The sequence below is a fragment of the Stenella coeruleoalba genome (assembly GCF_951394435.1).
Source record: "Stenella coeruleoalba genome assembly, chromosome: 1".
Taxonomy (NCBI): domain Eukaryota; kingdom Metazoa; phylum Chordata; class Mammalia; order Artiodactyla; family Delphinidae; genus Stenella; species Stenella coeruleoalba.
This window is the reverse complement of record NC_137169.1, coordinates 174,921,649-174,942,233: the sequence shown is the minus strand read 5'-3', so window position 1 is coordinate 174,942,233 and position 20,585 is coordinate 174,921,649. Positions and strand designations below refer to the sequence as shown.

Here is a 20,585-nt window from a genome sequence, read left to right as displayed (position 1 = left end):
ATGGGAAGTATTCCTGTCCTCAAAGAACATCCAGTCTTGCCGGGAGACAAACTTCCTAGAGGGTCATGAACAGCGAGCAAGGTGTGGTGACATGTTGGTCACCAGCGGCACGCCATCCAGACTCTCGACCTCTGTTGCCCCTTACACCCCAGTGACTCCCAAGCCTCTCTCTCTAGCCCCAGCCTCTCTGCTGAACTTCAGACCCACAAATCTAGAACGTGTCCCAAACAGAGATTCTCATCTCTCCCTAAACCTGCTCCTTTCCTTTTTCTCCATCCCCATGAATGGTACCAGCCCCTGAATGCCACTCCCCATTCTCATTCCAATCCCAAGTCTCCTACTTTCATCTGCAAGGGGATGACTACCTCAGCCCTTCCTATCGCTTACTGGAAGAAACTGATGACTTGCTTCTCAGCCTCTAAACTAGTATTACCTGCTTCACTGACTCGCCATAGTGTGCAGGACAAAGTTCAAAATCCTTAACCCATCATTCGCTCAATTAATATTTATTGAGCACTGACAGTGTTGCCAGTGACTATTCTAAATGCTCAGGATACAGTGATTTATCACACAAGTGCCTCGTGGGGGTCTTCCTGGAGCTTGCATCTTAGTAGACAGAAATAGATCATAAATAATGGAGAAATGCAATATGTAACATGATTTCAGGTCCTGATATGGTCCCTGACTGTCCTGATTCCTCATGGGCATCACCACTACTACCATCCAGTTCCCCATCACATCACACTGCTTCCCACCACCATGTCTCTGCACATGCCGCTTTTGCTACCTGAACTAATAATAATGATAAGAAGAAGAAGAATGATGATGGTAGCAAGCATTTATGTAGCTCTTTAGTATGCTCTAGGAACTGTTCTGAGCCCTTTATATATATATATATATATATAAAATTTTATAATCTAATCTTTATGAGGTAGGTACTGTTTTTTTTAAATATTTATTTATTTATTTGGCTGTGCCAGGTCTTAGTTGCGGCATGCAGGATCTTTGTTGCCCCATGTGGGCTCCTTTAGTTGCAGCATGCGAGATCTAGTTCCCTGACCAGGGATCGAACCTGCGTCCCCGGCATTGGGAGCTCGGAGTCTTAACCGCTGGACCGCCAGGGAATTCCCTCTAGGTTTATTGAGAAACAATTGACATACATCACTCTAGAAGTTTAAGTTATATAGTATGATGGCTTGATTCACATATACTCTGAAATGATTACCACAATAGGTTTAGTTAACGTCCGTTATCTCATATAGCTACAATAAAAAAAAAAAGAAGTAGAATTGCTGGATCATGTGGCAGTTCTAGATTTAAGTTTTTGAGGAAGCTCCATACTGTTTTCCATCCTGGCTGCACCAACTTACAATCCCACGAACTGCGCACAAGTTCTCCCTTCTCTCTACATCCACGCCAAGAGCTTCAGTTTTTAAAGGTGATTTCAGCCCTGTTGGCTAAAGAAATCTAATTTTAACCCCTGTACCCCCTGAGGTACCTTAGCAATTATGCTAATAATTTTCAGTTCTATTGAAATGTCACATCTTTATTAAACTGCATTAATAAACAAAACTAAAAGTTATACCTCTTGGATACAATTCCAAAGGAAGGAGCCAACTCCTTTGCTTAGAGCCAACTCCAAGCAAAGTTAAGCAGTTCCAAGGGAAAAGTTTGTATAGCCTGACCTGACATGGCCACAGGGAGGCAGCAGAGGGTGAGGGATAGGCCAGAGCCCTCCACAGCCAACACGGAAGCAACAGCACTGATGCGGAAATACACGAGCCTGGGTTGAGTGAGTACTGTCTGGATTTAATGGCTCAGTCCTTGATTTCCTCATCTGGAATTCTGGAATGCTCTTCATATCAGATAAAATACAGTATGGAAACAGCTGTACTACACTTGGGAAAGTAGACTTGGAATCCTGGCTTTGAATTGTGACTCTTCCATTCTTTTCAAAAAGTCAATAAATAATTATTGACTGTATACAAGGTACTGTGCTGAGTACCTGGAATCAGATAACAATCATAGTTAATACTCGTGGGATATCAGCACTGTGCCACTTTTCTTTCATTCCGTGTTCCCTCTGAGGGGTGCACTCTTACTGCACTCGTTTACAGATGAGCGAAGTAAGCCTTGGAGAGGCTTAGTAGCTTCCCAAGGTCATACAGCGAAGGGGCCAGTTCCAGCCCCAACATTCCAACCCCACGAGCTGGGCTGTGTATCACTCAGCCGTGGTCTGTTCTGCCCCATCTTATCAAATAATGTGGCTCCCCATCTTGAAGAGAGTGGTTTAGTGAAAGAAAAAGAGCTGTGAAGAGGCAAGTGACAGTGGCATGTCACACATGAGGCGATCAAGGTTAGGACAGGGTGTCCTAGAATCATGCAAGTGGCAGAGATGAACTCTGGGCAGTGGAGGTCTGGGAAGGAAGGCTTCACTTGAGGAGGTGATGTTTTTGCTAGATTTTCAGGAGGCCTTTTGAGGAGGGCATTCTCCTCCTCAGCCCCCAACCCCTAATTAAAAGAAAGACAAAGAGGGCATTATAAGCAGAGAGAACAGCATGTGTGTAAGGGCCATCTAGGCAGGGACGAAGTCAGGAGAGGGACTTGGGTCAGGTCAGCACGAACCTCGTATGTCATTGTAAGAGCTGGACTTTCTCTCATACTCAAAGGGGAGCCACTGAAGGGCTTAAATGCAGCCATGGCGTGCTCAGATCCGTGCTTTATGGATAAAGACTGACACGGCATGGAAAATGAACTGGAGGGGGAGAGCACTGGGGAGGGGCACCAGGTGGGAAGTCGTTTTTATAGCCTAAGTTGAAGAGGATGAAAGGTTCCTCTAAGAAATCTCAGTGAGGGTTTCCCTGGTGGCGCGGTGGTTAAGGATCCACCTACCAATGCAGGGGACACAGGTTTGAGCCCTTGTCCGGGAAGATCCCACATGCCATGGAGCAACTAAGCCCGTGAGCCACAACTACTGAAGCCCACGTGCCACAACTACTGAAGCCCACGTGCCTAGAGCCCGTGCTCCACAACAAGAGAAGCCACCGCAATGAGAAGCCCACGCACCGTAATGAAGAGTAGGCCCCGCTCGCTGCAGCTAGAGAAAGCCCATGTCCAGCAACAAAGACCCAACACAGCCAAAAATATAAATAAATAAATAAATTTATTTAAAAAAAAAAAAAAACTATAAAGACGTCTCGGTGAGCCGGGAGGAGAAGCAGCGTCTCTCCTTATCAGGGTTACAGGACCAGAAGGCTGTGGATATCTGAAGGGGATGATGATGACCTTGGTTTTGAATGTGCTACATACAATGAGCCTGTGGGACGTCCAGGGAGAGGAGTCTGGTAGGAAGTTGGAAATGGTCATCTAAACGTTTCTCCTGCTGGATTTAAAATTAATCATTAACGTAAGAGCCGTCTGCTAAACATGTATATGCTAGGCCCTGGGTGTAGAAAATTGGAGAGGGGGACATGCCTAAACCCCAGGAGTTTGCCGTCTGGTAAAGGGAGACAGAACGGAGGGATGTAAGTGCTCCGATGAGGGTTAGCAGCAGTGGGGGCACATGAAGCACAGGCCTCAGGGGTCAGACCCAAAGGCTCAGGGAAGGCGCCGCAGAAAGACCCTTGAGCCGGCTTTTGAAAGATGCGTCCCCAGGCTGATGAAGGAGTGATGGGAGTAGGGGACACAGCAGGGAGGTGGTCCAGGAGGCAAAAGCAAGGAGGCTTGAACAGTAGGGTGAATCTGGGAACCGTGAAAAGTTTGTTTTCAAGGGGCAGGTGAGCGATTGGGAGCAGAGGCCGGAAAGGCATAAGCAGGCCGCTTTGCCTGGAAGCAGGAAGTACTTTGCCTGGAAGCAGGAAGTGCTTTGCCTGCTAAGCCAAAGCCTGAAGTGCGCTGGGGGAGGACCAGAGCCAGTGAGTTTGAAGGTATTGGCGACCTCTTGCCGGCTGAGTGATTTTCAGGAAATCCCTTAAACACTCTGAGAACCAATACAGTAGAGGTCCTGTGTTGGTTTGAGCCTGACACCTGGGAGACGTATAGGTCAGCCAAGAGTCGTTCTTCTTTATCTCTAATGAGTATCTACCACCTTCAGGCCACGCCATGGGCTCCAAGACCACCCTGTATGTGAGAAGAAGGGCTAGGAGAGGGGAACAAGCCTTGAGGATGGTCTTGCTGGATTGGGGAGCCTGCCAGCACCCACCCCAGTCACTGGATGTCCGTCACCCCCATTCATTTCTCCATTACTAGCTGATTACACCCACGTTTTCCTACGGGCACCCATACTGCTTCAGAAAATACACATTTGTGCCCTTGTCTAAAGTTACCCAGAATCCCCACCCACCATAAAGTGAGGCTACCTGCAGCTGATGGTACGGCTACTAGTTTGGTCTTCTGCCAGGCACATAGAATGCACTAGATGCAATAAATGCATGTAAAAAAGGCAAAAAGATGGAAGGAAAGTAATGAGAAGAGGACAAGGTTCCTACCTCCCCACCTCTCTGGGTACCATCTTTCTTCTTCCCTCATCCATCGTATCCCTCGACCATCCCTCACAGACTGGACTCACCCCCCGCCCCCCCGACACGGTGTCACTGGGTTCCAATCTCATCTCTGCCACTCTCTCGAGCCAGCTGCCCTGGGCATGTTCCCCTCTCACCCACCCACCCCCATGGCCCCAGGAGCTTCAGTTTCCTCATCTGTATTGTAGGGTTATCATACCTACCTCACAGAGCTGTGGTAAGGACTCAATGATATCAGGGCCTGCCACGGTGTGTGTTCCCATCTTCCTTTCCAGGCCCTTAACCTCAGAATCCCTCCTGGCATCACACATAGAATCGCCTCTTAGATCTGGGCTTCGAATGTGATTCCATGGGGTTTTCTACTCGATGTACCTGAAGTCTGGTCACTTTACTCAGTTATCTTTATATAAACAGATAATTCAACATAGAGAAGAATTTAGGGAGAACGAGTAGGTGATCGGCAGAGGGAGAGCAGATTGGATCCTTGCAAGCCTACCCCAAAGTTCTTTCCAGCCCAGCGCTAACCTCTCATTCCCTCTGCCCCGGGAATGGAACAGTCCCATGTACCAAGTGGCTTCCCAAAGCTCATCTCAGAGACGTCTATGAAATTATAAGGAATACTAACTCCCTGAATTTATATGACATCTTAAAAGGATACTAATGCAAATTGAAAATGGGCAAAGGTGAAAATGGCACAAAAGTCCCCCCGCAACTGATAATGTGTGGCTACTTGGCCGGGGCAACCACCCCTTGCTCTGTTCGAAGAAGAACTGGGAATGGCTTGTGCTGGGCCGGGTGGAGAGAGGAGATGGGCTCTGAAATGACAGCTGAGCCAGGTCCAATCAACACGACACAATGGCTTGACACAAGTTGGGCTGTCACCAGCTGAATGAAGTTACCCATCCTGGTGGCCACCGTTAGAACAGTCACCTCTGCCCGTACCTCGAAAGCTCCCCATGCATCCTGTGGCATCTCCGGACGCCAGCTCTCCCACAAGACTCCCGCCCGTACTTCCCTTTCCCTCTTCCCCTGACCACACAGCCCTTGGAGACAGGATCTCATACTTGGGTTTTATTTTATTTCACAATAAAATAACATGCTGAAGCAGGAAAATGGGGATCGAGTACATCATTCACATCAGAAAACCAGTTCCAGCTGTCAACAATAAATAAATATTTAAACAGGGAGGAGTTCCTGACAGGCGCTAAGAGGTTCCCAGCATGTTCAAGAGGTAGAGTCCAGTGGAGAGGGAGACAGTCAGGCCGCCAGCTCCTGTTGAGATTCTCCAGTAGAGGCAAACTCAAATGACAATAAATAACAATACAACAACACGACAACAGCAGTGAAAATAATGTGCCATGACCACTGTCACAAAACCAACAATAAGTTAGACTTAAATAATTGTCTCCTGGAGGAGCTCATAGCGCAGAGAGAACAGTGTGGATTTTCCTGGGGCACAGGGGAGCTGCCCGGTTAATTCACCTCCCCAGCCTGGGCCCGGGCAGAAGTCCCACCACGGAACGTGTGCTCAGTGATGCCATGAGGTGACCAGCGGGTTCTGATTGCCCCCAGTCCTGCTCTTCCCAGCCTCACTCCCAGCTTCTACGGTCCGTCCAAGTTCATTGAGGTTCCTGCCTCATTTCTCCCAACACCCCAGTGAGCGTTACCTCACATCCACAGGAAAGAAACACGAGGCTCCCCTTCCATCCTGGGGAATCTCTTTTTCGCTGTTCTCATACCCACAAAAATAAAAGATGAGCCTGATTTAAAGAGGATTCTCTGGAACTGCCAAGAGATTTGTTTCTCAGGATCCTTTTCTCCCTCCTTCCACCCTGCCCGGCAAAAGAGCTGGACTAGCCGCTCACCAAGAGGCCCCATGCCCTTCTCCTGATGGGCCCCACATTCAACAGCAGCACGGAGCTAAGACAGGGCACATCCCAGCAAGAGGTCCTCAGCGGGCCCTGCTCACAGGTGGACCCTGATGCACACACAGGGTCGGGGCACCCGCAAGAGGCCACCAGGAGCACCAAGGTTCATTTCACATAAGCAAGATGGCCTCTTTTCAGGGCTCTCTATTGATCTGGAAAGGGGCTTGAAGGCCAGTGTTTGAGGTAAAAATCTCATCTGGGGCAAGCATCACATTGGTTCTCTGGCCTTGACAAGACTGCCAGGCTGGACACAGGAGTGCTGAGAAATGCAAGCTAAGGAACCCGCCGGGCAGCCCAGAGGCAGGTGAAGAGGACGGGATGGGAAGGCTCCACACCCATGGTTCCCTGTGTGCCCAGGACAGTCTGGGAACCAGGAAACCAGGACGTGTCCACCGACGGACAGGCAGAACGTCTAACCTGCTTGTCTTTCCCTCACTCATTTTCAAGTTTCCCTTTATCCACAAGTTTCCCAAAGCACCCTGGAATATCCCTTGCCCCACTGAGAAGGGCCAGAGCCGATGCTGACTCTGGCACCATCCTTCTTTTCCCCCAGAGAGCCACACACAACCCTCCTCTTCAGCCCTTGGGCGCAGGTCCTAGAAGTGGGGGAACCCTCTCACGCACGGAATTCAGTCCCGCAGGGTCTAGAGGAGAGGGCGTCACCGGGTGGGCGTTTCCCTTCGCTGTCCTCTCTGGCTTTGCAGAACCCGCCCCCCCCCACACGGGGGCGGCGCCTCGGCTACGGGCGACCCAACCTCTCTGCGGGGCCGGGCCCCTCCCAGCCTGGAGGCTCAGGTATGCGAGGGCTCGGATGGGGAGGCAGAGGCGGAGGCGGCCGCGGCTTCGGCAGCTAGGTCCCGATAAGCTGGGGACTTCAGGAAGCGCGGGTACGAGTCCTTCTCCATCAGGGTGCGCGTCTTCCCCTGAGCCACGTCGAAGCACATGGCCGTGGGCGTCTGCAGGTTCGTCCTGGTCAGCTCCCTGGTCTCGTGGTCTATGTTCACCTGTGGGATGGAGGGCAAGCACGTGGGTGCGTGGGCGTCAGGGCACAGGGTGGCAGAGGCAGGAGGCCAGCAGGCACGGGAGGACTGGCACGTGGGGCAGTGGAAGGCGCACTGGATTCCAAACACGGAACCGGGGGTCTCCAGAGTTGACCATCAACAGGCTTTTCAACTCTGGGCCTGTCCCCACCTCTGATCCAGTGTCTGTCCTCCAGTCTCTCAGAATGACCCAGGATATGTTGAGAATGGGTACAAATCCAACCTCTTTTCACCCATTCCACTGTAACAACCCGGGTTCAAGTCACCATCACCTCTGTCCTAGACTAGTGCCAGCGCCTGCTACCTGGTGTCTCTCTCTTCTCCCCTTAACCCCGGGCTCTATTCTCCACCCAGCAGAGCGAGCCTTTTAAAACCCAAGTCAGTTTGCTAGCAGCTCTGTTGTTTCCCGTCACTCAGAGGAAAAACCCAAGTGTGCAATGAGCCCACACGGCCACCTGGGCCGGCACCTGGCCATCTGCCACCTGTGTGACATCATCTCCCACTCTCTCTCCCTCACGCTCTACTCCACATGGGCCCACTTGCTGGTCTGTGGTCACAACAGGCACTCTCTGGTCTTTGCACTTTCCGTTTCCTGTGTTAGAATGTTCTTTACTCCTTTTCAGGTCTCTGTTCGCATGTCACCTTATCAAACAGCCCACCCCTCACTTCCCTTTATAAATCGGAAAGACCTCACATCCTCCCACCCCGTACTCTGGTATTCCCTTCCATATCCTGCTTTGTTTTTATCAGAGCAGAGATCATTCCCTGACAATATTTACTTAATTGGTTATTGTCACCTTCTCCCACTGGGGTAGAGACTTTTTGTTCACTGCCACATCCTCAATGTCTATAATACTGCCTTGCATGTAACTGATGCTCAACAAATCTTTATGGAATAAATAAAAGTGCTCAGAAAATATATTGTACAGATACAAAAGCAAGGCATTACTACTCTCTCTCCACAAGGTGGCGCCATATTCTCTATCAAACACAGTGGAGGCCTGGGGAAAGGTTAAAAGGTCCACGGACCACAGACCTGAGGCAGGTCAACAAGGGGACTGAGCCAGGTTATCCTGTGATGACCTGTCTCCCCAGTTGTGTAAGTGTTTTGAGCTCTAAAAAGGGCTTCGTTTACAGAAGTGCATATGGACAGAAGCCAAAAAACCCCTGCCAACCCCTCCGGTCCCACTGGTGAGTATGAGGGTAAAAGGAGGCAGGGGTGGCCCGGAGCCTGGCCTTATAGTCTCCAGCCTCCTGTGCCAAATGAGGCCACTGTATTTCTAAACTCGGCCCTTTCCTTGCTGGCCCCCCACCATCCCCGATTCTCAGTGGGGAAGGAGCAGGCAGGGTCTGCAGGATCCCTGGCATATGTCACGGCTCTGACCTCTTTGGGGGCTTCACTGCAGATGAATTCCTCAAAGATCCTGTGAGCCCGGGAGGCCAGCTTGGTAGCTGACCGGAGCTTCCTGAACTCCTCACAGGCCAGCCAGAACTCCAGGTTCTCCTCGCTGAACTCTGTCTTCAGGAAGGCGTGGAAGGCGGCCACTCCATCTGGGGTTGCAGGGAGAGAGGAAGAGACAGGTCAGACAGCGGGGACAGCCAGCCGGGAATAGAAGAAGAAAAGACAGCAATTGTAGTTAATGGTCTATTTTTAGGATGTAATTTTCTCCAACAAGGACCTGCCTTTGTATTCTGAATAGAGGCTGGCACACTAGGGAATCATTATTATTATTACTACTACTACTATTTTGCCCACACTTTTAGCATCCTCAGGCTGCCTCCACGGCACATGGGCACACATGTGCCATCCACAGACAGACACAACAGGGCCCCACTCACTTTTACTGCTCAGCAGCAAGTCAAATGACTCTCTCCACCCCAACACGTCTTCTGAGAAGTTTCTGCTAAAAAAAAAAAAGGCAGGATTTTAATTAAAAAAAAAAAAATCAACAAACTACTGCACAGCACAAATCCTAGCCAGAACGCTGATGGAAGTTGTATAATTCACACAATTGTATAATTGGATAATTATTGGAGCTGATGCCTCAAACTCTTAGTTGGGGTTCAGGGAAATAGTTGTGTTTTCTAGAGGACAGCTCAGTAACCAGAAACCAAAGCAGGGAACTTCTGACCCTCATTAAATATCTAAGACTGTCTTCTTCACTGTCCAAAATTCTTTCTATGCCCCTGACTCTCAGAGCTTGTTTTGTATACTTTCTTAAGGAAATAAGGGTCTTATGAATAGAGATTATGTCTACCCATAACCCCAGAGCCTAATGCAGCACCTGGCACAGTTGATGGTCAGTATAAAAGGGCTTCCAGGTAAAGTGCATGTCAGTGAAAGTAGTCACTAATTTAAAACCCTCCAGTGGCCTTGGACCCTGCCCTTGCCCTGGTTGCATGTGCAATGACATCTCCAGGTGCGAGAGTCTGGTAACTAGACATTCAGGCCCTGGGTATCTTCATTTGTTGGTGGCATTAGAAGCCTGGAGCCATCCACGCAGTCACCCATGAGCCAGGCAGCCATAGCAGACCGGCTATGACCAGCTCCATTACAATCTCTAGGAAAAGGTCACCAGCGTCCACGCTGGCATGTCCTAATTTCTCCTGGTATTTTCCTTCTCAGGACTCCTTTCCTGAATCTGGCTCCCTCCCTCCAGCGGCCCTAGGCTGTTCAGCAGGACTTACCCCTCTTTGCTGTGTTTACTGTCCCACTGGAACTTGCCAACACTCCCAGTACCGGAGCCCAGTTCTGACTTGTGAAGAAAGACCCCCAGCCGTGTCTTGAACTCTTTGGCTCTGGAAGACAAAGCACGAGCTTGTGAGGATTCTCCACTCGCTCAGACAGGGCAGAGAGAGTTATGAGGTCCCAGAAGAGCTCAGGTTAGTGTCACTCAAATTCCAGCCTTGGGGCTCCTGGGAACCCGTTAACTGTTCCCAGGGCCTAAACGTTGCCTCTCTCAGCGGTATCATGAACCCAGAAACAATGAAAGCAGTATTTAAGCTGTGCCTCGGTAGGTCTTATACTTTCTGGGTCTACAGTACAGCACACGTGGGCTTTTGCCCACTTAAGTCCCACTGATCCATCTTTGTGCCTGTTGATTAGCAGAAGGCAGTTCAGCAGTCTCTTAGACTTGTCACAGATATCTCTGGAGCTGTGTGGAAGCTGATTTCTGCCTTCCTCTTTACTTTTTCCTTCCCAGCTCCAGCAAGGATTGGAGTGGGTGAGTAGCTCCCTGGGAAGCGGGCACATCCCTCACAGGGATGGCTGCTCACAGGGATGGCCCTCACAGGGGGGGCTGCTGAAAAACACTTGCCTGCCTTTCCGGGGCCAGAGGGCCCCTAGACCTATGACTTAGAATGAAAACCAAGTGCTTAAGGAACCGGGGAAGACTCGGTTCTGCCTGGTGATGCCACCGTGGTTTTCCTAAAGCTGGGTCACCTGAGCAGAAGCGCCACTTGTCAGAGGGTGGGGAATGGCAGTAAGCAGTGGTCCCTCTGCTTCCCTTTGCTTTGCCTTCTCCGTTCTCGTCGCCCATCCTTCTCTAAGACTCTAAGGAGGCATTTGAGAACGTGGAACCAAGTTGACCTCCGCCTCTCGTCACTTGCGTCCCATTCTCCAGCCCACCCAGGTCTGCAAGCCTGCCGCCGCTGCACTCCCTAAGGTTGGTGGGACTTGTTCTTCTTCCTCCAGGCAGCTGGACAAGCTGCTCTTACCTCTCCAGGCAGTTGGTGGGGAAGGCGGCCAGGGTCCGGCACATGGCTGCGGGTGCAGGGCAGCACGTCGTGTGGAGGATGGTGACAGGCTCCAGCGGGCAACGCAGGGCACGAGGAGGCAGAGCAGCAGCCGCCAGCGCTTGTCTGCGCAGATTGGGTTTATTCAACTGCTTGCGCCGAGCCAGCGGCTTTTATTGCCTTGGAGGGGGCGGGGCGGGGCTGCGCGCCGCCGACCAATTGGAGAGCGGTACTGAGCGCGGGCGAAGGCGCAGGAGGGGCCTGCAGCTCGACGGGGCGGGGCTCGCTGCCCGGGATGCGCCGCTACCCTCGTGCAACCTTCACACCGCGGGGGTGCTCACGGGGCTAATCCCCTCCTCTTGGCGGACACCAGCGTGGGGAGGGAGAAGCGGCAGAGAACTCACACGGAGAAGAGAAGCGCACACCCAGTTTAGTAGGGGGGAAAAAAAAAACCACCTTCTGCCGCTAGTAAAAGCAGGAAACCAACTCAGCGGTGCCAGGAGGATTGGTGTTGAGGTGCCTCCTCGGGGAGGCACGCACGGTGTCGAGCACAGCCTGAGCCTGAGTCTGTTGGGTCCTGCAGGACCGGAGCACAGGAAGCAAGCCAGGCAAGAGAGCATCATGGTTATACTGATAACTTCCATTTACTGTGCTCCTACCCAAATGGCCACGGGTCAACTAAGTAAGCCCTTTGTCATCCTCACCTCCATTTTATAGATGAAGAAACTGAGTCAGAACGTTAGAGAGACTTGCCCAAGATCAGAGTTAGAAATAGCAGACAAGGGTTGGGGTTGGTGGCTGGCTTTATTGAGCATCTACTATGTATTTTTTTTTTTTTTTTTTTTTGCAGTACGTGGGCCTCTCACTGTTGTGGCCTCTCCCATTGCGGAGCACAGGCTCCGGACGCGCAGGCTCAGCGGCCATGGCTCACGGGTCCAGCCGCTCCGCGGCATGTGGGATCTTCCCGGACCGGGGCACGAACCCGTGTCCCCTGCATCGGCAGGTGGACTCTCAGCCACTGCGCCACCAGGGAAGCCCTACTGTGTACTTTTTTTACTAAGACTCGGGTTAAATAACTTGCTCAGAGTCACACAGTAAGTGTTTTGCAAGAAGTCAAATATGAATTTACCATGCTTTTTCACTGCCCCTCCGCAGATTAGAATCCCACCACCTCTGGAACTAGTGAATGATCCTGCCTTTAAGCAGTTGCTAGCTAGTTCGGCATCCTCATCTCTGAGATAAAGGTAATAAATGCTCTGCCTCTCTCCTCACTTTCCCATAAAGGCATCACAGCCTCCCCATTGCCCCTCACTTCCCTTTGGGATTGCTGTTAAGAGGCTGCACTTGAAGTTAAGAGTGTACCATCTAGGGATAGATTTCTCAGTTTCAACTCTGGGCTCCACCATTTACTGATGGGAGACTTTAGGCGAGTTTCTCAACCTTTCCATGCCTCTGTTTCCTTGTCGTTAAAACGGAAAACATGATGCGCTTATTTCATAAAGTTGTTGTGAGGACTAAAGAAATGTAATTCTTAGTTTGAATTCCCCAGGAGACAGGAAACTCAGTTCCTTGGAGGCAGAGACTTGCTGGGGAGAGTTCTGGGAACTAAGAGGGTGTGAGGGAAGCAGGCTTGGGCAGAGGGAGGAAACGAATGCCGGAAACTGGTCCCAGGGGGTGCTCTGGAGTGGGATGACTCTTCTGAGCAGACCCGCAGTGAAGCAAGGGGCCAGGCCTTTGTATCCCACATCAACAGTTCATTGGACGGCCTAATTTTAAACGAGGCAATTCCCTCTGTTAAGGGAGAGACGGCTGTGAGCCTACAGCAGCCAGCACCCTGGGGAATAAGGGCCTGGTCCCAAATGCAGATCTGAGAGACACACCACAGCACCTGTAGCCACACCTGGAAGGTGCTTGGGACAGAGCTCAGCTTGCAGTCAGCGCTCAGTCAAGCCTTGGCTCTCAGGTTTACTTAGTAGGGTTACAGGGGTTGCTAGACAACAAGGAAAAGTAGCAAGTTTTTTTTGTGACTCTCGGAGTTTAGGTGTTTATTTCATGAGGGGCGTTTAAGAGTTGCTATTCCTGGAAGCAAGGGTCGGAAACCAGAGGTGAAGAGGTTCCACCTGACAGAGCTCAGTGAGAAGTCCCAGAAAAGCTGGTCAGGGAAGGAAAGGGGAAAACCACAGAGGGGAAGAGGGGAGGAAGGCCTGTGAGAGAGCCGCTGAGGCACCGCTATAGGAAAAGAGGCCCCAATCAGAACAATATGGGGGGTCTTTTGTCAGAGCAGATTCCCTTGTTAAGCCAGGGCCTGCGGAAGATGATCCAGTTAGTCAAAACCTAATGCTCTCTGAAGCCAGAGCTGAACCCTCCCCAGCCTCCCGGTGGTTAATGGAACACAGGGACAGGCGAGGCAGCAGCTCATGCATTGGTAGCACCATCTTAGATGCCGCTTCCCACCTGCACCCCGTCTGGCCCACCTGGGCTCTTGTTCTACTTTTCTCACAAGTCCAGGGCTGGATTGGTGTGGGGCAGGGCGATGGGCAAGAGTTGGGAGGGGGGCAACGGAAGGATGCCTTTTTGAATGTTTGCTTCTCCGCACAGCCCTTGGTCCACACGATGACGCAGCCCAGCCGGCAGCATTAGCAGGCCCTTCTGCTGGAGGAGTTCGTCAGCTGGGATGAGGGCTGTTTCGTCACCTGCTGCTGCTTCTGCCCCAGTGCATATGCTTTTATTATGCAGCTGCCGAATGGGGACGTGGGTGGTGTCTGAGACAGCTTTTCTCCAAGCAATAAGAGCAAGTTTATGGACGGATCGAACCCCCGGTCTTACCCTCGGTAGTACCACGTTGGAATCAGCCTGGACGTGGCCACATGACAACAATAATAGTGATTAGGCAGAAAACCTCCTCAAACCTTCCTGTCCTTTCTGCATTCCCTGTGAATAGGCCAGAGGAGCTTTTAAATTTCCATTCTGCAGACAACAAAACGGCAGTGCTAAAGGCCCTTAGTTAAATGCAATGGAGCTGAAAACAGCTGAACCCTGGGCCGAATCTCCAGATTCCCGAGCTAGTACTTTTTCATTCGACAAAGAAAGCGAAAGAGACAAAGGAATTGATGCATGGTGCACAGATGGGCAAAGCCAAGAGCACAAAGCTCCCTGCTCAAGACGAAGAGCCCTCTCCAAGTTCAGCCTGCCTCCCGGTTGCCATGGTTACCTCTTCAGTTTCCAGGCAGAAACTTTTTGAAGTTCACGGTTTATCCTAAATTCTCTTCCCAGCAGGTAAAGCGGTTCATGTCTACAATTGCAGTAATGACTCAACAGTTGCTGTCAATCCAGCAAGCTGAGCTCGCCTGTGAATCGTACTGGCTTTGACAGAACCTGACCTCATTTTTGCCCAGCGCTCCCAGTGCAGCTGTGCTCTCTTTAGTGGAGAGTATGGGGACACAGCTCTGCAGCCTGGGTCATCTGGGGTCAGGATTCAACATCCCACAATATCCCAGCCGCATTGCCTACCATCTCCTTCCGCCCCTCTGACCCCCCAGGACCACTCTTTCCACAGAGACTGAGGTCTAGACAGGACCTTTGTCTGCTGAAAACAGTTAGAGGAAATGAAAATACTTACTCGACTTTGGCACAGACGATCCCCACAGCGGTCTGGACCTTCCAAAGTCAGTCATCAATCTACTAATGAATATTTATTAAGAATTTACTATGGGGCTTCCCTGGTGGTGCAGTGGTTAAGAATCCACCTGCCAATGCAGGGGACACAGGTTCGATCTCTGGCCCGGGAAGATCCCACATGCCACGGAGCAAGTAAGCCCATACGCCACAGCTACTGAGCCTGCGCTCTGGAGCCCGCGGGCCACAACTACTGAAGCCCGCGTGCCACAACTACTGAAGCCTGCACGCCTAGAGCCCGTGCTCCGCAACAAGAGAAACTACCGCACTAAGAAGCCCGCGCACCACAACCAAGAGTAGCCCCCCTCTCGTCGCAACTAGAGAAAGCCCACGTGCAGCAACGCAAACATAAATAAATAAATAAATAAAAGAAACATGACCCCAAAAAAGAGAATTAAAAAAGAAAAAAAGAATGTACTATGTTCCCAAGTTGATGGGGAAACAACAGCTTTTAAGGCTCCTCTCTGACTGTAATGGCCTTATATTTCCTTCCAGCTGAGGAAACAGAACTACCAGAGGGGAGAGGGAGAGGTGATAGGAAATGATTGCCTGGTGTTGCAACAAGTGTCCAGGAAAGGGAGAGATCAGAGAGCGTTGGCAGTGTTTAAAAAAAAAAACAGGAGTGAGAGAGGTTTGAGCACCATGGAAGGTCAGAATATGCAGGGCATGTGGGAGGAAGCATGCCTCGGTGGGACAAACAACTAGGAAATGCCTGTTGTAGTTTGGGGGTACAGCAAAGATGCACAAAGATCTAGGAATTCCTTACATACAGGCAGAGGAGCTTAAGCTGGCAGTGTGCACACTTGGATGCCACTTTTAGGTTTAGAAGCACAAAAACAGCAGGGGCAGCACATATCCTAAGACGTCTGCATGAGAAGGGAGAGATCACCTCCAGCAGACGTGAAATAGTCTCTGGGGGTCAGTTCCCTGCTGCATCATGACAAGAACTGTGGGTATTCTCCCTTCCTGGGCAGGGGAAGTTGACAGAGTTCAGCCTGGGTGCAAGAAATGACTGCTTTCCCCTGATCATCCTTTAGGGCATTGGGTGTAGCTCACTTTGATGGCTGTACTACTCAGCTCTGATTTCTCCTCTTCCCTCCCCTCCTTCCCTCTGAGCAGAGTTTTGAGGGGATGGGAGGCCTGCTTCTCTCTACCCAACTGGACCAATGGACCCCTAGCCTGCAAGGAGGGCAGTCCCAGCCACTTGGGAGAGGCTGAAACTCTTCAGCAGCACCTATGGCTAGTAGGATCATGTCTCTACATGGCACCTAAGGCTCTAATCAACTGATCTCGCATCCTTCACCTCACACCCTAACACCCAGCCAGCCTCAGCAGCTGCAGGTTACCCCAGGCACCATGCTGCCTGCACCAACAAGCCCTGAGCACGAGGTTCTCTAGGCCTGAAGGACCCTCCAATCCCAGTTCTACTCATTTTAAAAGATATTTTCAATAAACTATATATATTGAGATATAGTTTGCATATAATGAATGCACAGATCTTAAGTATACAGCTCGATGAGTTTTGACAAATGTAGACATCCACGTAACCATGGCATACACCATGCCAGCTTGCTGGGTGGCATTTTAATCAAGAGCCAATCAAGGCTCTTGATTTAATCAAGAGCCAATCAAGTACGGAATACTTCTGTCACCCTAGAAAACTTCATGCTCCTTCCAGCCAGCCTCCCCCACCACCCCCCATCAGAGGCAACCACTAGTCTGAGTCCTAGAACCATAGGACTCACATTGAATCCTGAGTTTGTTTTCTACATATTTTTGAGGCCTGGCGCAAGTGCTCTCTCATCCCTGGAACTTGTTCCTGCCTATGTTACCCTGAACTCAGAATTGATTCCCAATCTGTTTGCTCTGTGAGCTCCTGCAGGGCAGGGAACCATTGCCTTGGTCCTCTTTTTTTTTTTTTTTTTTTGCGGTACGTGGGCCTCTCACTGTTGTGGCCTCTCCCGTTGCAGAGCACAGGCTCCGGACGCGCAGGCTCAGCGGCCATGGCTCACGGGCCCAGCCGCTCCACGGCATGTGAGATCCTCCCGGACCAGGACACGAACCCGTGTCCCCTGCATCGGCAGGCGGACTCTCAACCGCTGCGCCACCAGGGAAGCCCAAACCTTGGTCCTCTTTTTATCTTCAGCCCCTAGCACCGTGCCCAGTTTGGTGTGTATTCTGTAAATGTTGGCTGGCAGGCTGGCTTCTGTTTCAACACAAATCTTAATAGCTATGAACTCTAACTGTGTGCCAGGCTCTGTTCTGTGTGCTGTTTCCCCTGAATTATCTTTCAGTTCTCACAATCACCCCATAAGCCGGGTTCTATCTTGTCTTCATTTTACATTTGAGTGAACTCTGGCAGAGGCTGGTTAAGTAACTTGCCTGTGATCACACAGCTAGTGGGTGGTCAAGCTGGGTTTTGATCTCAGTCCAATTCCAGAGCCTGTGTTGCTAACATACACCATGCCAGTCTGCTGTATGGTGTTTTCTAGAACTCAGAGTTTGCTCACTATGAGAAGAACGAAGCATAAGCTTGGGAAGGACGTTACACCTCATCCTCTGTTTTCTGTAGTTTTCTTTCCTGTATCCCCCCGACCCGACCCCTCTTCTTTGCTCACCCCATCCCTCTGCAGCCATTCACGTTTCCCACTTTCTGTCTTTGCCTTCAGCTGTGTGTCATCACTGGCTCTGGACCTGTCTGCTTCTTTTGTCTCTTGCGTATGCAATTCCCACACGTGGCTGCCGAGAGCTCCTTCCTCTGCTAAAATCCCTTGGTTAACATCTGGGCTTTTATTATCTTTTCAGGAAAACTCAATTCAGCTGCTTTGCCACGCCTCCTTTCCCAGCTGTGCTTCCCAAGCCCTCTTTGCTCATAGAGGATCCTGGCTCCCACCTTGGAAAGAGCCCAGGGGCAGCTTTCAAGGGAGGCAGAGCTCCAGTTCCCAAAGCCTTTGGGATGTGTGGGCCCTGGAAACCTTTGTTCATCCTCTTCTGGTAGATGGAGCCTCTGGGGTTAATGCTTTCTCCGCTGCATGTGGGCCGTGGCCCTTCACAGGCCCCGTGCTTGGTGTTTTGTGGTCTCCCCCATGCAGGTGGGCTCGCCTGTCTGGCTGTGATGGTCTGCTTTACCCCACAGGCCAACCAGACTGTCTGCCTGCCTTGAATCGTGAATTCTCCCGGCGTCTGGGGTCCCCCTGCAGCGCGCTGCCTCAGCTTTCACATGCGTGTGCTCGCATATTGATTCATTCCCTAGAGTATCAACGAAATCAGTGGCAATAAATGAGGCCCCCCCTCACCCTAATACTGCCAATTCCAAAAGAGGAGGGTCACCTAAGCGCCCTGGGTTTCTGTCTTCCTCCTTTTCACCCTCCCTCCCCATCTCCTTTTTCACTTTTGTCACGAATGTCATTTTTCTGAGAGCATCTCACTTCTACTCACTGAGTCTTGGAAACAAAGTTTATAAAAATCTAGATTGTTCTCATTTCATAATCTTCCAAGGCCCTGGGAAGCCACGTAGAATGACAGATTAGAGGGGGCAAAAAAGTGAGGCCTGGGATTTGCAAATGACTGCAAGGTGAAATTTACATGTCCAATTCCCTGTTCTTTCCTGGACTGAGGAGTGAGGACTTTGGGATTCCAGACCTGGGACGTGAGGCAGGTATCGCCTGCCGGCTTGTGTCTCACTCCAGGCAGGAAACAAGCACCGGGGGAATCTAACAGATGCCACCCCCGGTTGGGGAGGAGAGGGGGCTTCTGACCGACTCACTCCCTCTACCATATTCACCGGCCGGGGCAGCCACCAACACTGATAGGCGATGCTCTGGGCAAGGAGAAGGCCCCCTGCTCTCTGGGAAGCAAATGGCCTACCTGAAACATTGTTTTACTCTCAAACCACATAGGGGGGAGGGGGGGTGGCGGACGGGGGACTGAAAGACCCTCAGAGATGGAAACCTCTGCAAGCAGCAGTTTAAGTGCCAGCCCACCCCCCTTCATTTCTTAGGGGAGCTCAGCACACCAGTCCATCCCTGGTCCTAGAGACACTTGGTGTGCTCTCCTCGGCTGGAAAGCTGCCTTTGAGATGTAGGTGCTCACCTGGGCGGGTCTGAAATGGCCTCAGGGTGGCCTGGAACCTGGAATCTGTACCCAGCTCAGTGTCGGGCATAGTATAGATAGTCATGAGATATTGGCTGAGGAAGGAAGGAGCGCGTCCCGCTGGACACGGTGGGTGTCATTGGAGAGCCATTGTCAGCTCAGTCATGACATATTGGCTGAGGAAGGAAGGAGTGCGTCCCACTGGACACGGTGGATGTCATTGGAGAGCCATCGTCAGCTCGGCTTCTCCAGGCTCCTTGGGGTCGCAGACACTCCTGGCTGAACTCCAAGCTGATGACTTTCTGGAATTGGGTCGCAGACAGTCTGCCTTACGCAATGAAATTTATTATCATGCACTTCCCTCATATGGCCCCCACTGGGGCTGGTGGAGTCCCCCAATGCAGGCAAACCGGCACAAAGCCAGGGAAAGTCTGACACACATCCGTCCTTCCAGAGCCCAGCTCGAGTTGGAAACAGGGCACCAGACACACACGGAGCTGTGCCACTTCGTCCCGTCTCTCTGAAGGTCTTCAGTGAGGAGAGCTCCTGGCACACCTCGCCGCCTTTCCCTCTCTCCTAGGTATTCCAGAGAGGCAGGTGCTAGGGAGATGCTGTGTTTGGTAGCAAGAACAGATTTCAGCTGCTTGCAGCTGGCTAACACCTGGCCCTGTTCTAGACCTTGTCTTGGAGGAAGGGACATACCATTTGCAGGGCCCCCGTGACCCAACACTGAGCTCAGTGCCTTCCAGATGGAGAAACCAACAGCGTGGGTAAGTAATCTACCCACAGTGACCCACCCAGTGAACAGAGGTGCCAGGATTGAAACCCAGTTCTGTCCAGCAGATCCGGACGCAGGGCTACTCATTGCCCCATCCTCTTGCCTCTGAGCAGCATTCCCCCTGGCCCCTGGCTGCTACTTCAGGCCATTTCTCCACGCTGCCCTAGATAGGGATATGTAGGTGCTTACACTGGCCACAGATGACACACGAGGACTGCTCACACAGCAAGCCCCGGCATGTGAATGTCTCACACACGTGCAGAGATGTCAGGTCGGAGCTACAGGAGTGGTTTGCCATCTCCTGGGAGTTTGGGACCTGCCCTCTTTTGAGTCACAGCGCATGAACCCCCATTTCAATAGGGAGAGAATAGGGGCCGGTGGGGAGGGTTGAAGGAGGGGCACAGAGGAAAAGCAATCTTGTAGGAAAGCAGGAGGCTTGACAAAGCATCAACGCTAGTTGTTCCTCCGTAACAAGTTGGGAGGAAACGTGCCTCCTTACACTGTGCCCGCAGATCCCCGAGCGGAGGGAGGAACGTGGCCAGCTGTCTGAGCCACGGGAGGCTGGGGCCGGCAGAGGTGGGGTGGGAGGGAAGGGGGCGGGGGGGAGCCATGGGAACAGGTGATCCTTTCACAACCTCCCCGGCCATCAGCTCCTGACATAGCAGATGTCCTAGAAACAGGCCCAGGTGGCCAGGGGGAAGAGCGCAGCGGGAGGCTGCGTGATGTTTGGCCGAGAAAGAAATGAGCTCTGCCTAATGGGCCCCGGACATCTGCGCGGGGGAGACACGCGCTGGGCTGTGTGGCTGAGCCCCGGCGA

At 51.5% G+C, this 20,585-nt stretch overlaps 1 protein-coding gene across 2 annotated transcripts; it reads right to left on the bottom strand.

Annotated features, from left to right (window-relative positions):
* Positions 1-5,741: 5,741 nt before the first annotated feature.
* Positions 5,742-11,313, bottom strand: RGS16 (regulator of G protein signaling 16). Of its 2 annotated transcripts, none has more exons than XM_079924246.1 (5): positions 11,206-11,313; positions 10,177-10,287; positions 9,328-9,392; positions 8,873-9,039; positions 5,742-7,452 (listed from the first exon to the last, which is right to left on the bottom strand). In XM_079924246.1, exons 1-5 carry the CDS (start codon positions 11,247-11,249, stop codon positions 7,240-7,242), a joined length of 600 nt encoding a protein of 199 aa, XP_079780372.1. In that variant the 5' UTR covers positions 11,250-11,313; the 3' UTR covers positions 5,742-7,239. The 2 variants fall into 2 exon arrangements, with proteins under 2 accessions (XP_079780372.1, XP_079780373.1); XM_079924247.1 differs by having other exon boundaries at positions 9,328-9,389.
* Positions 11,314-20,585: the final 9,272 nt, after the last annotated feature.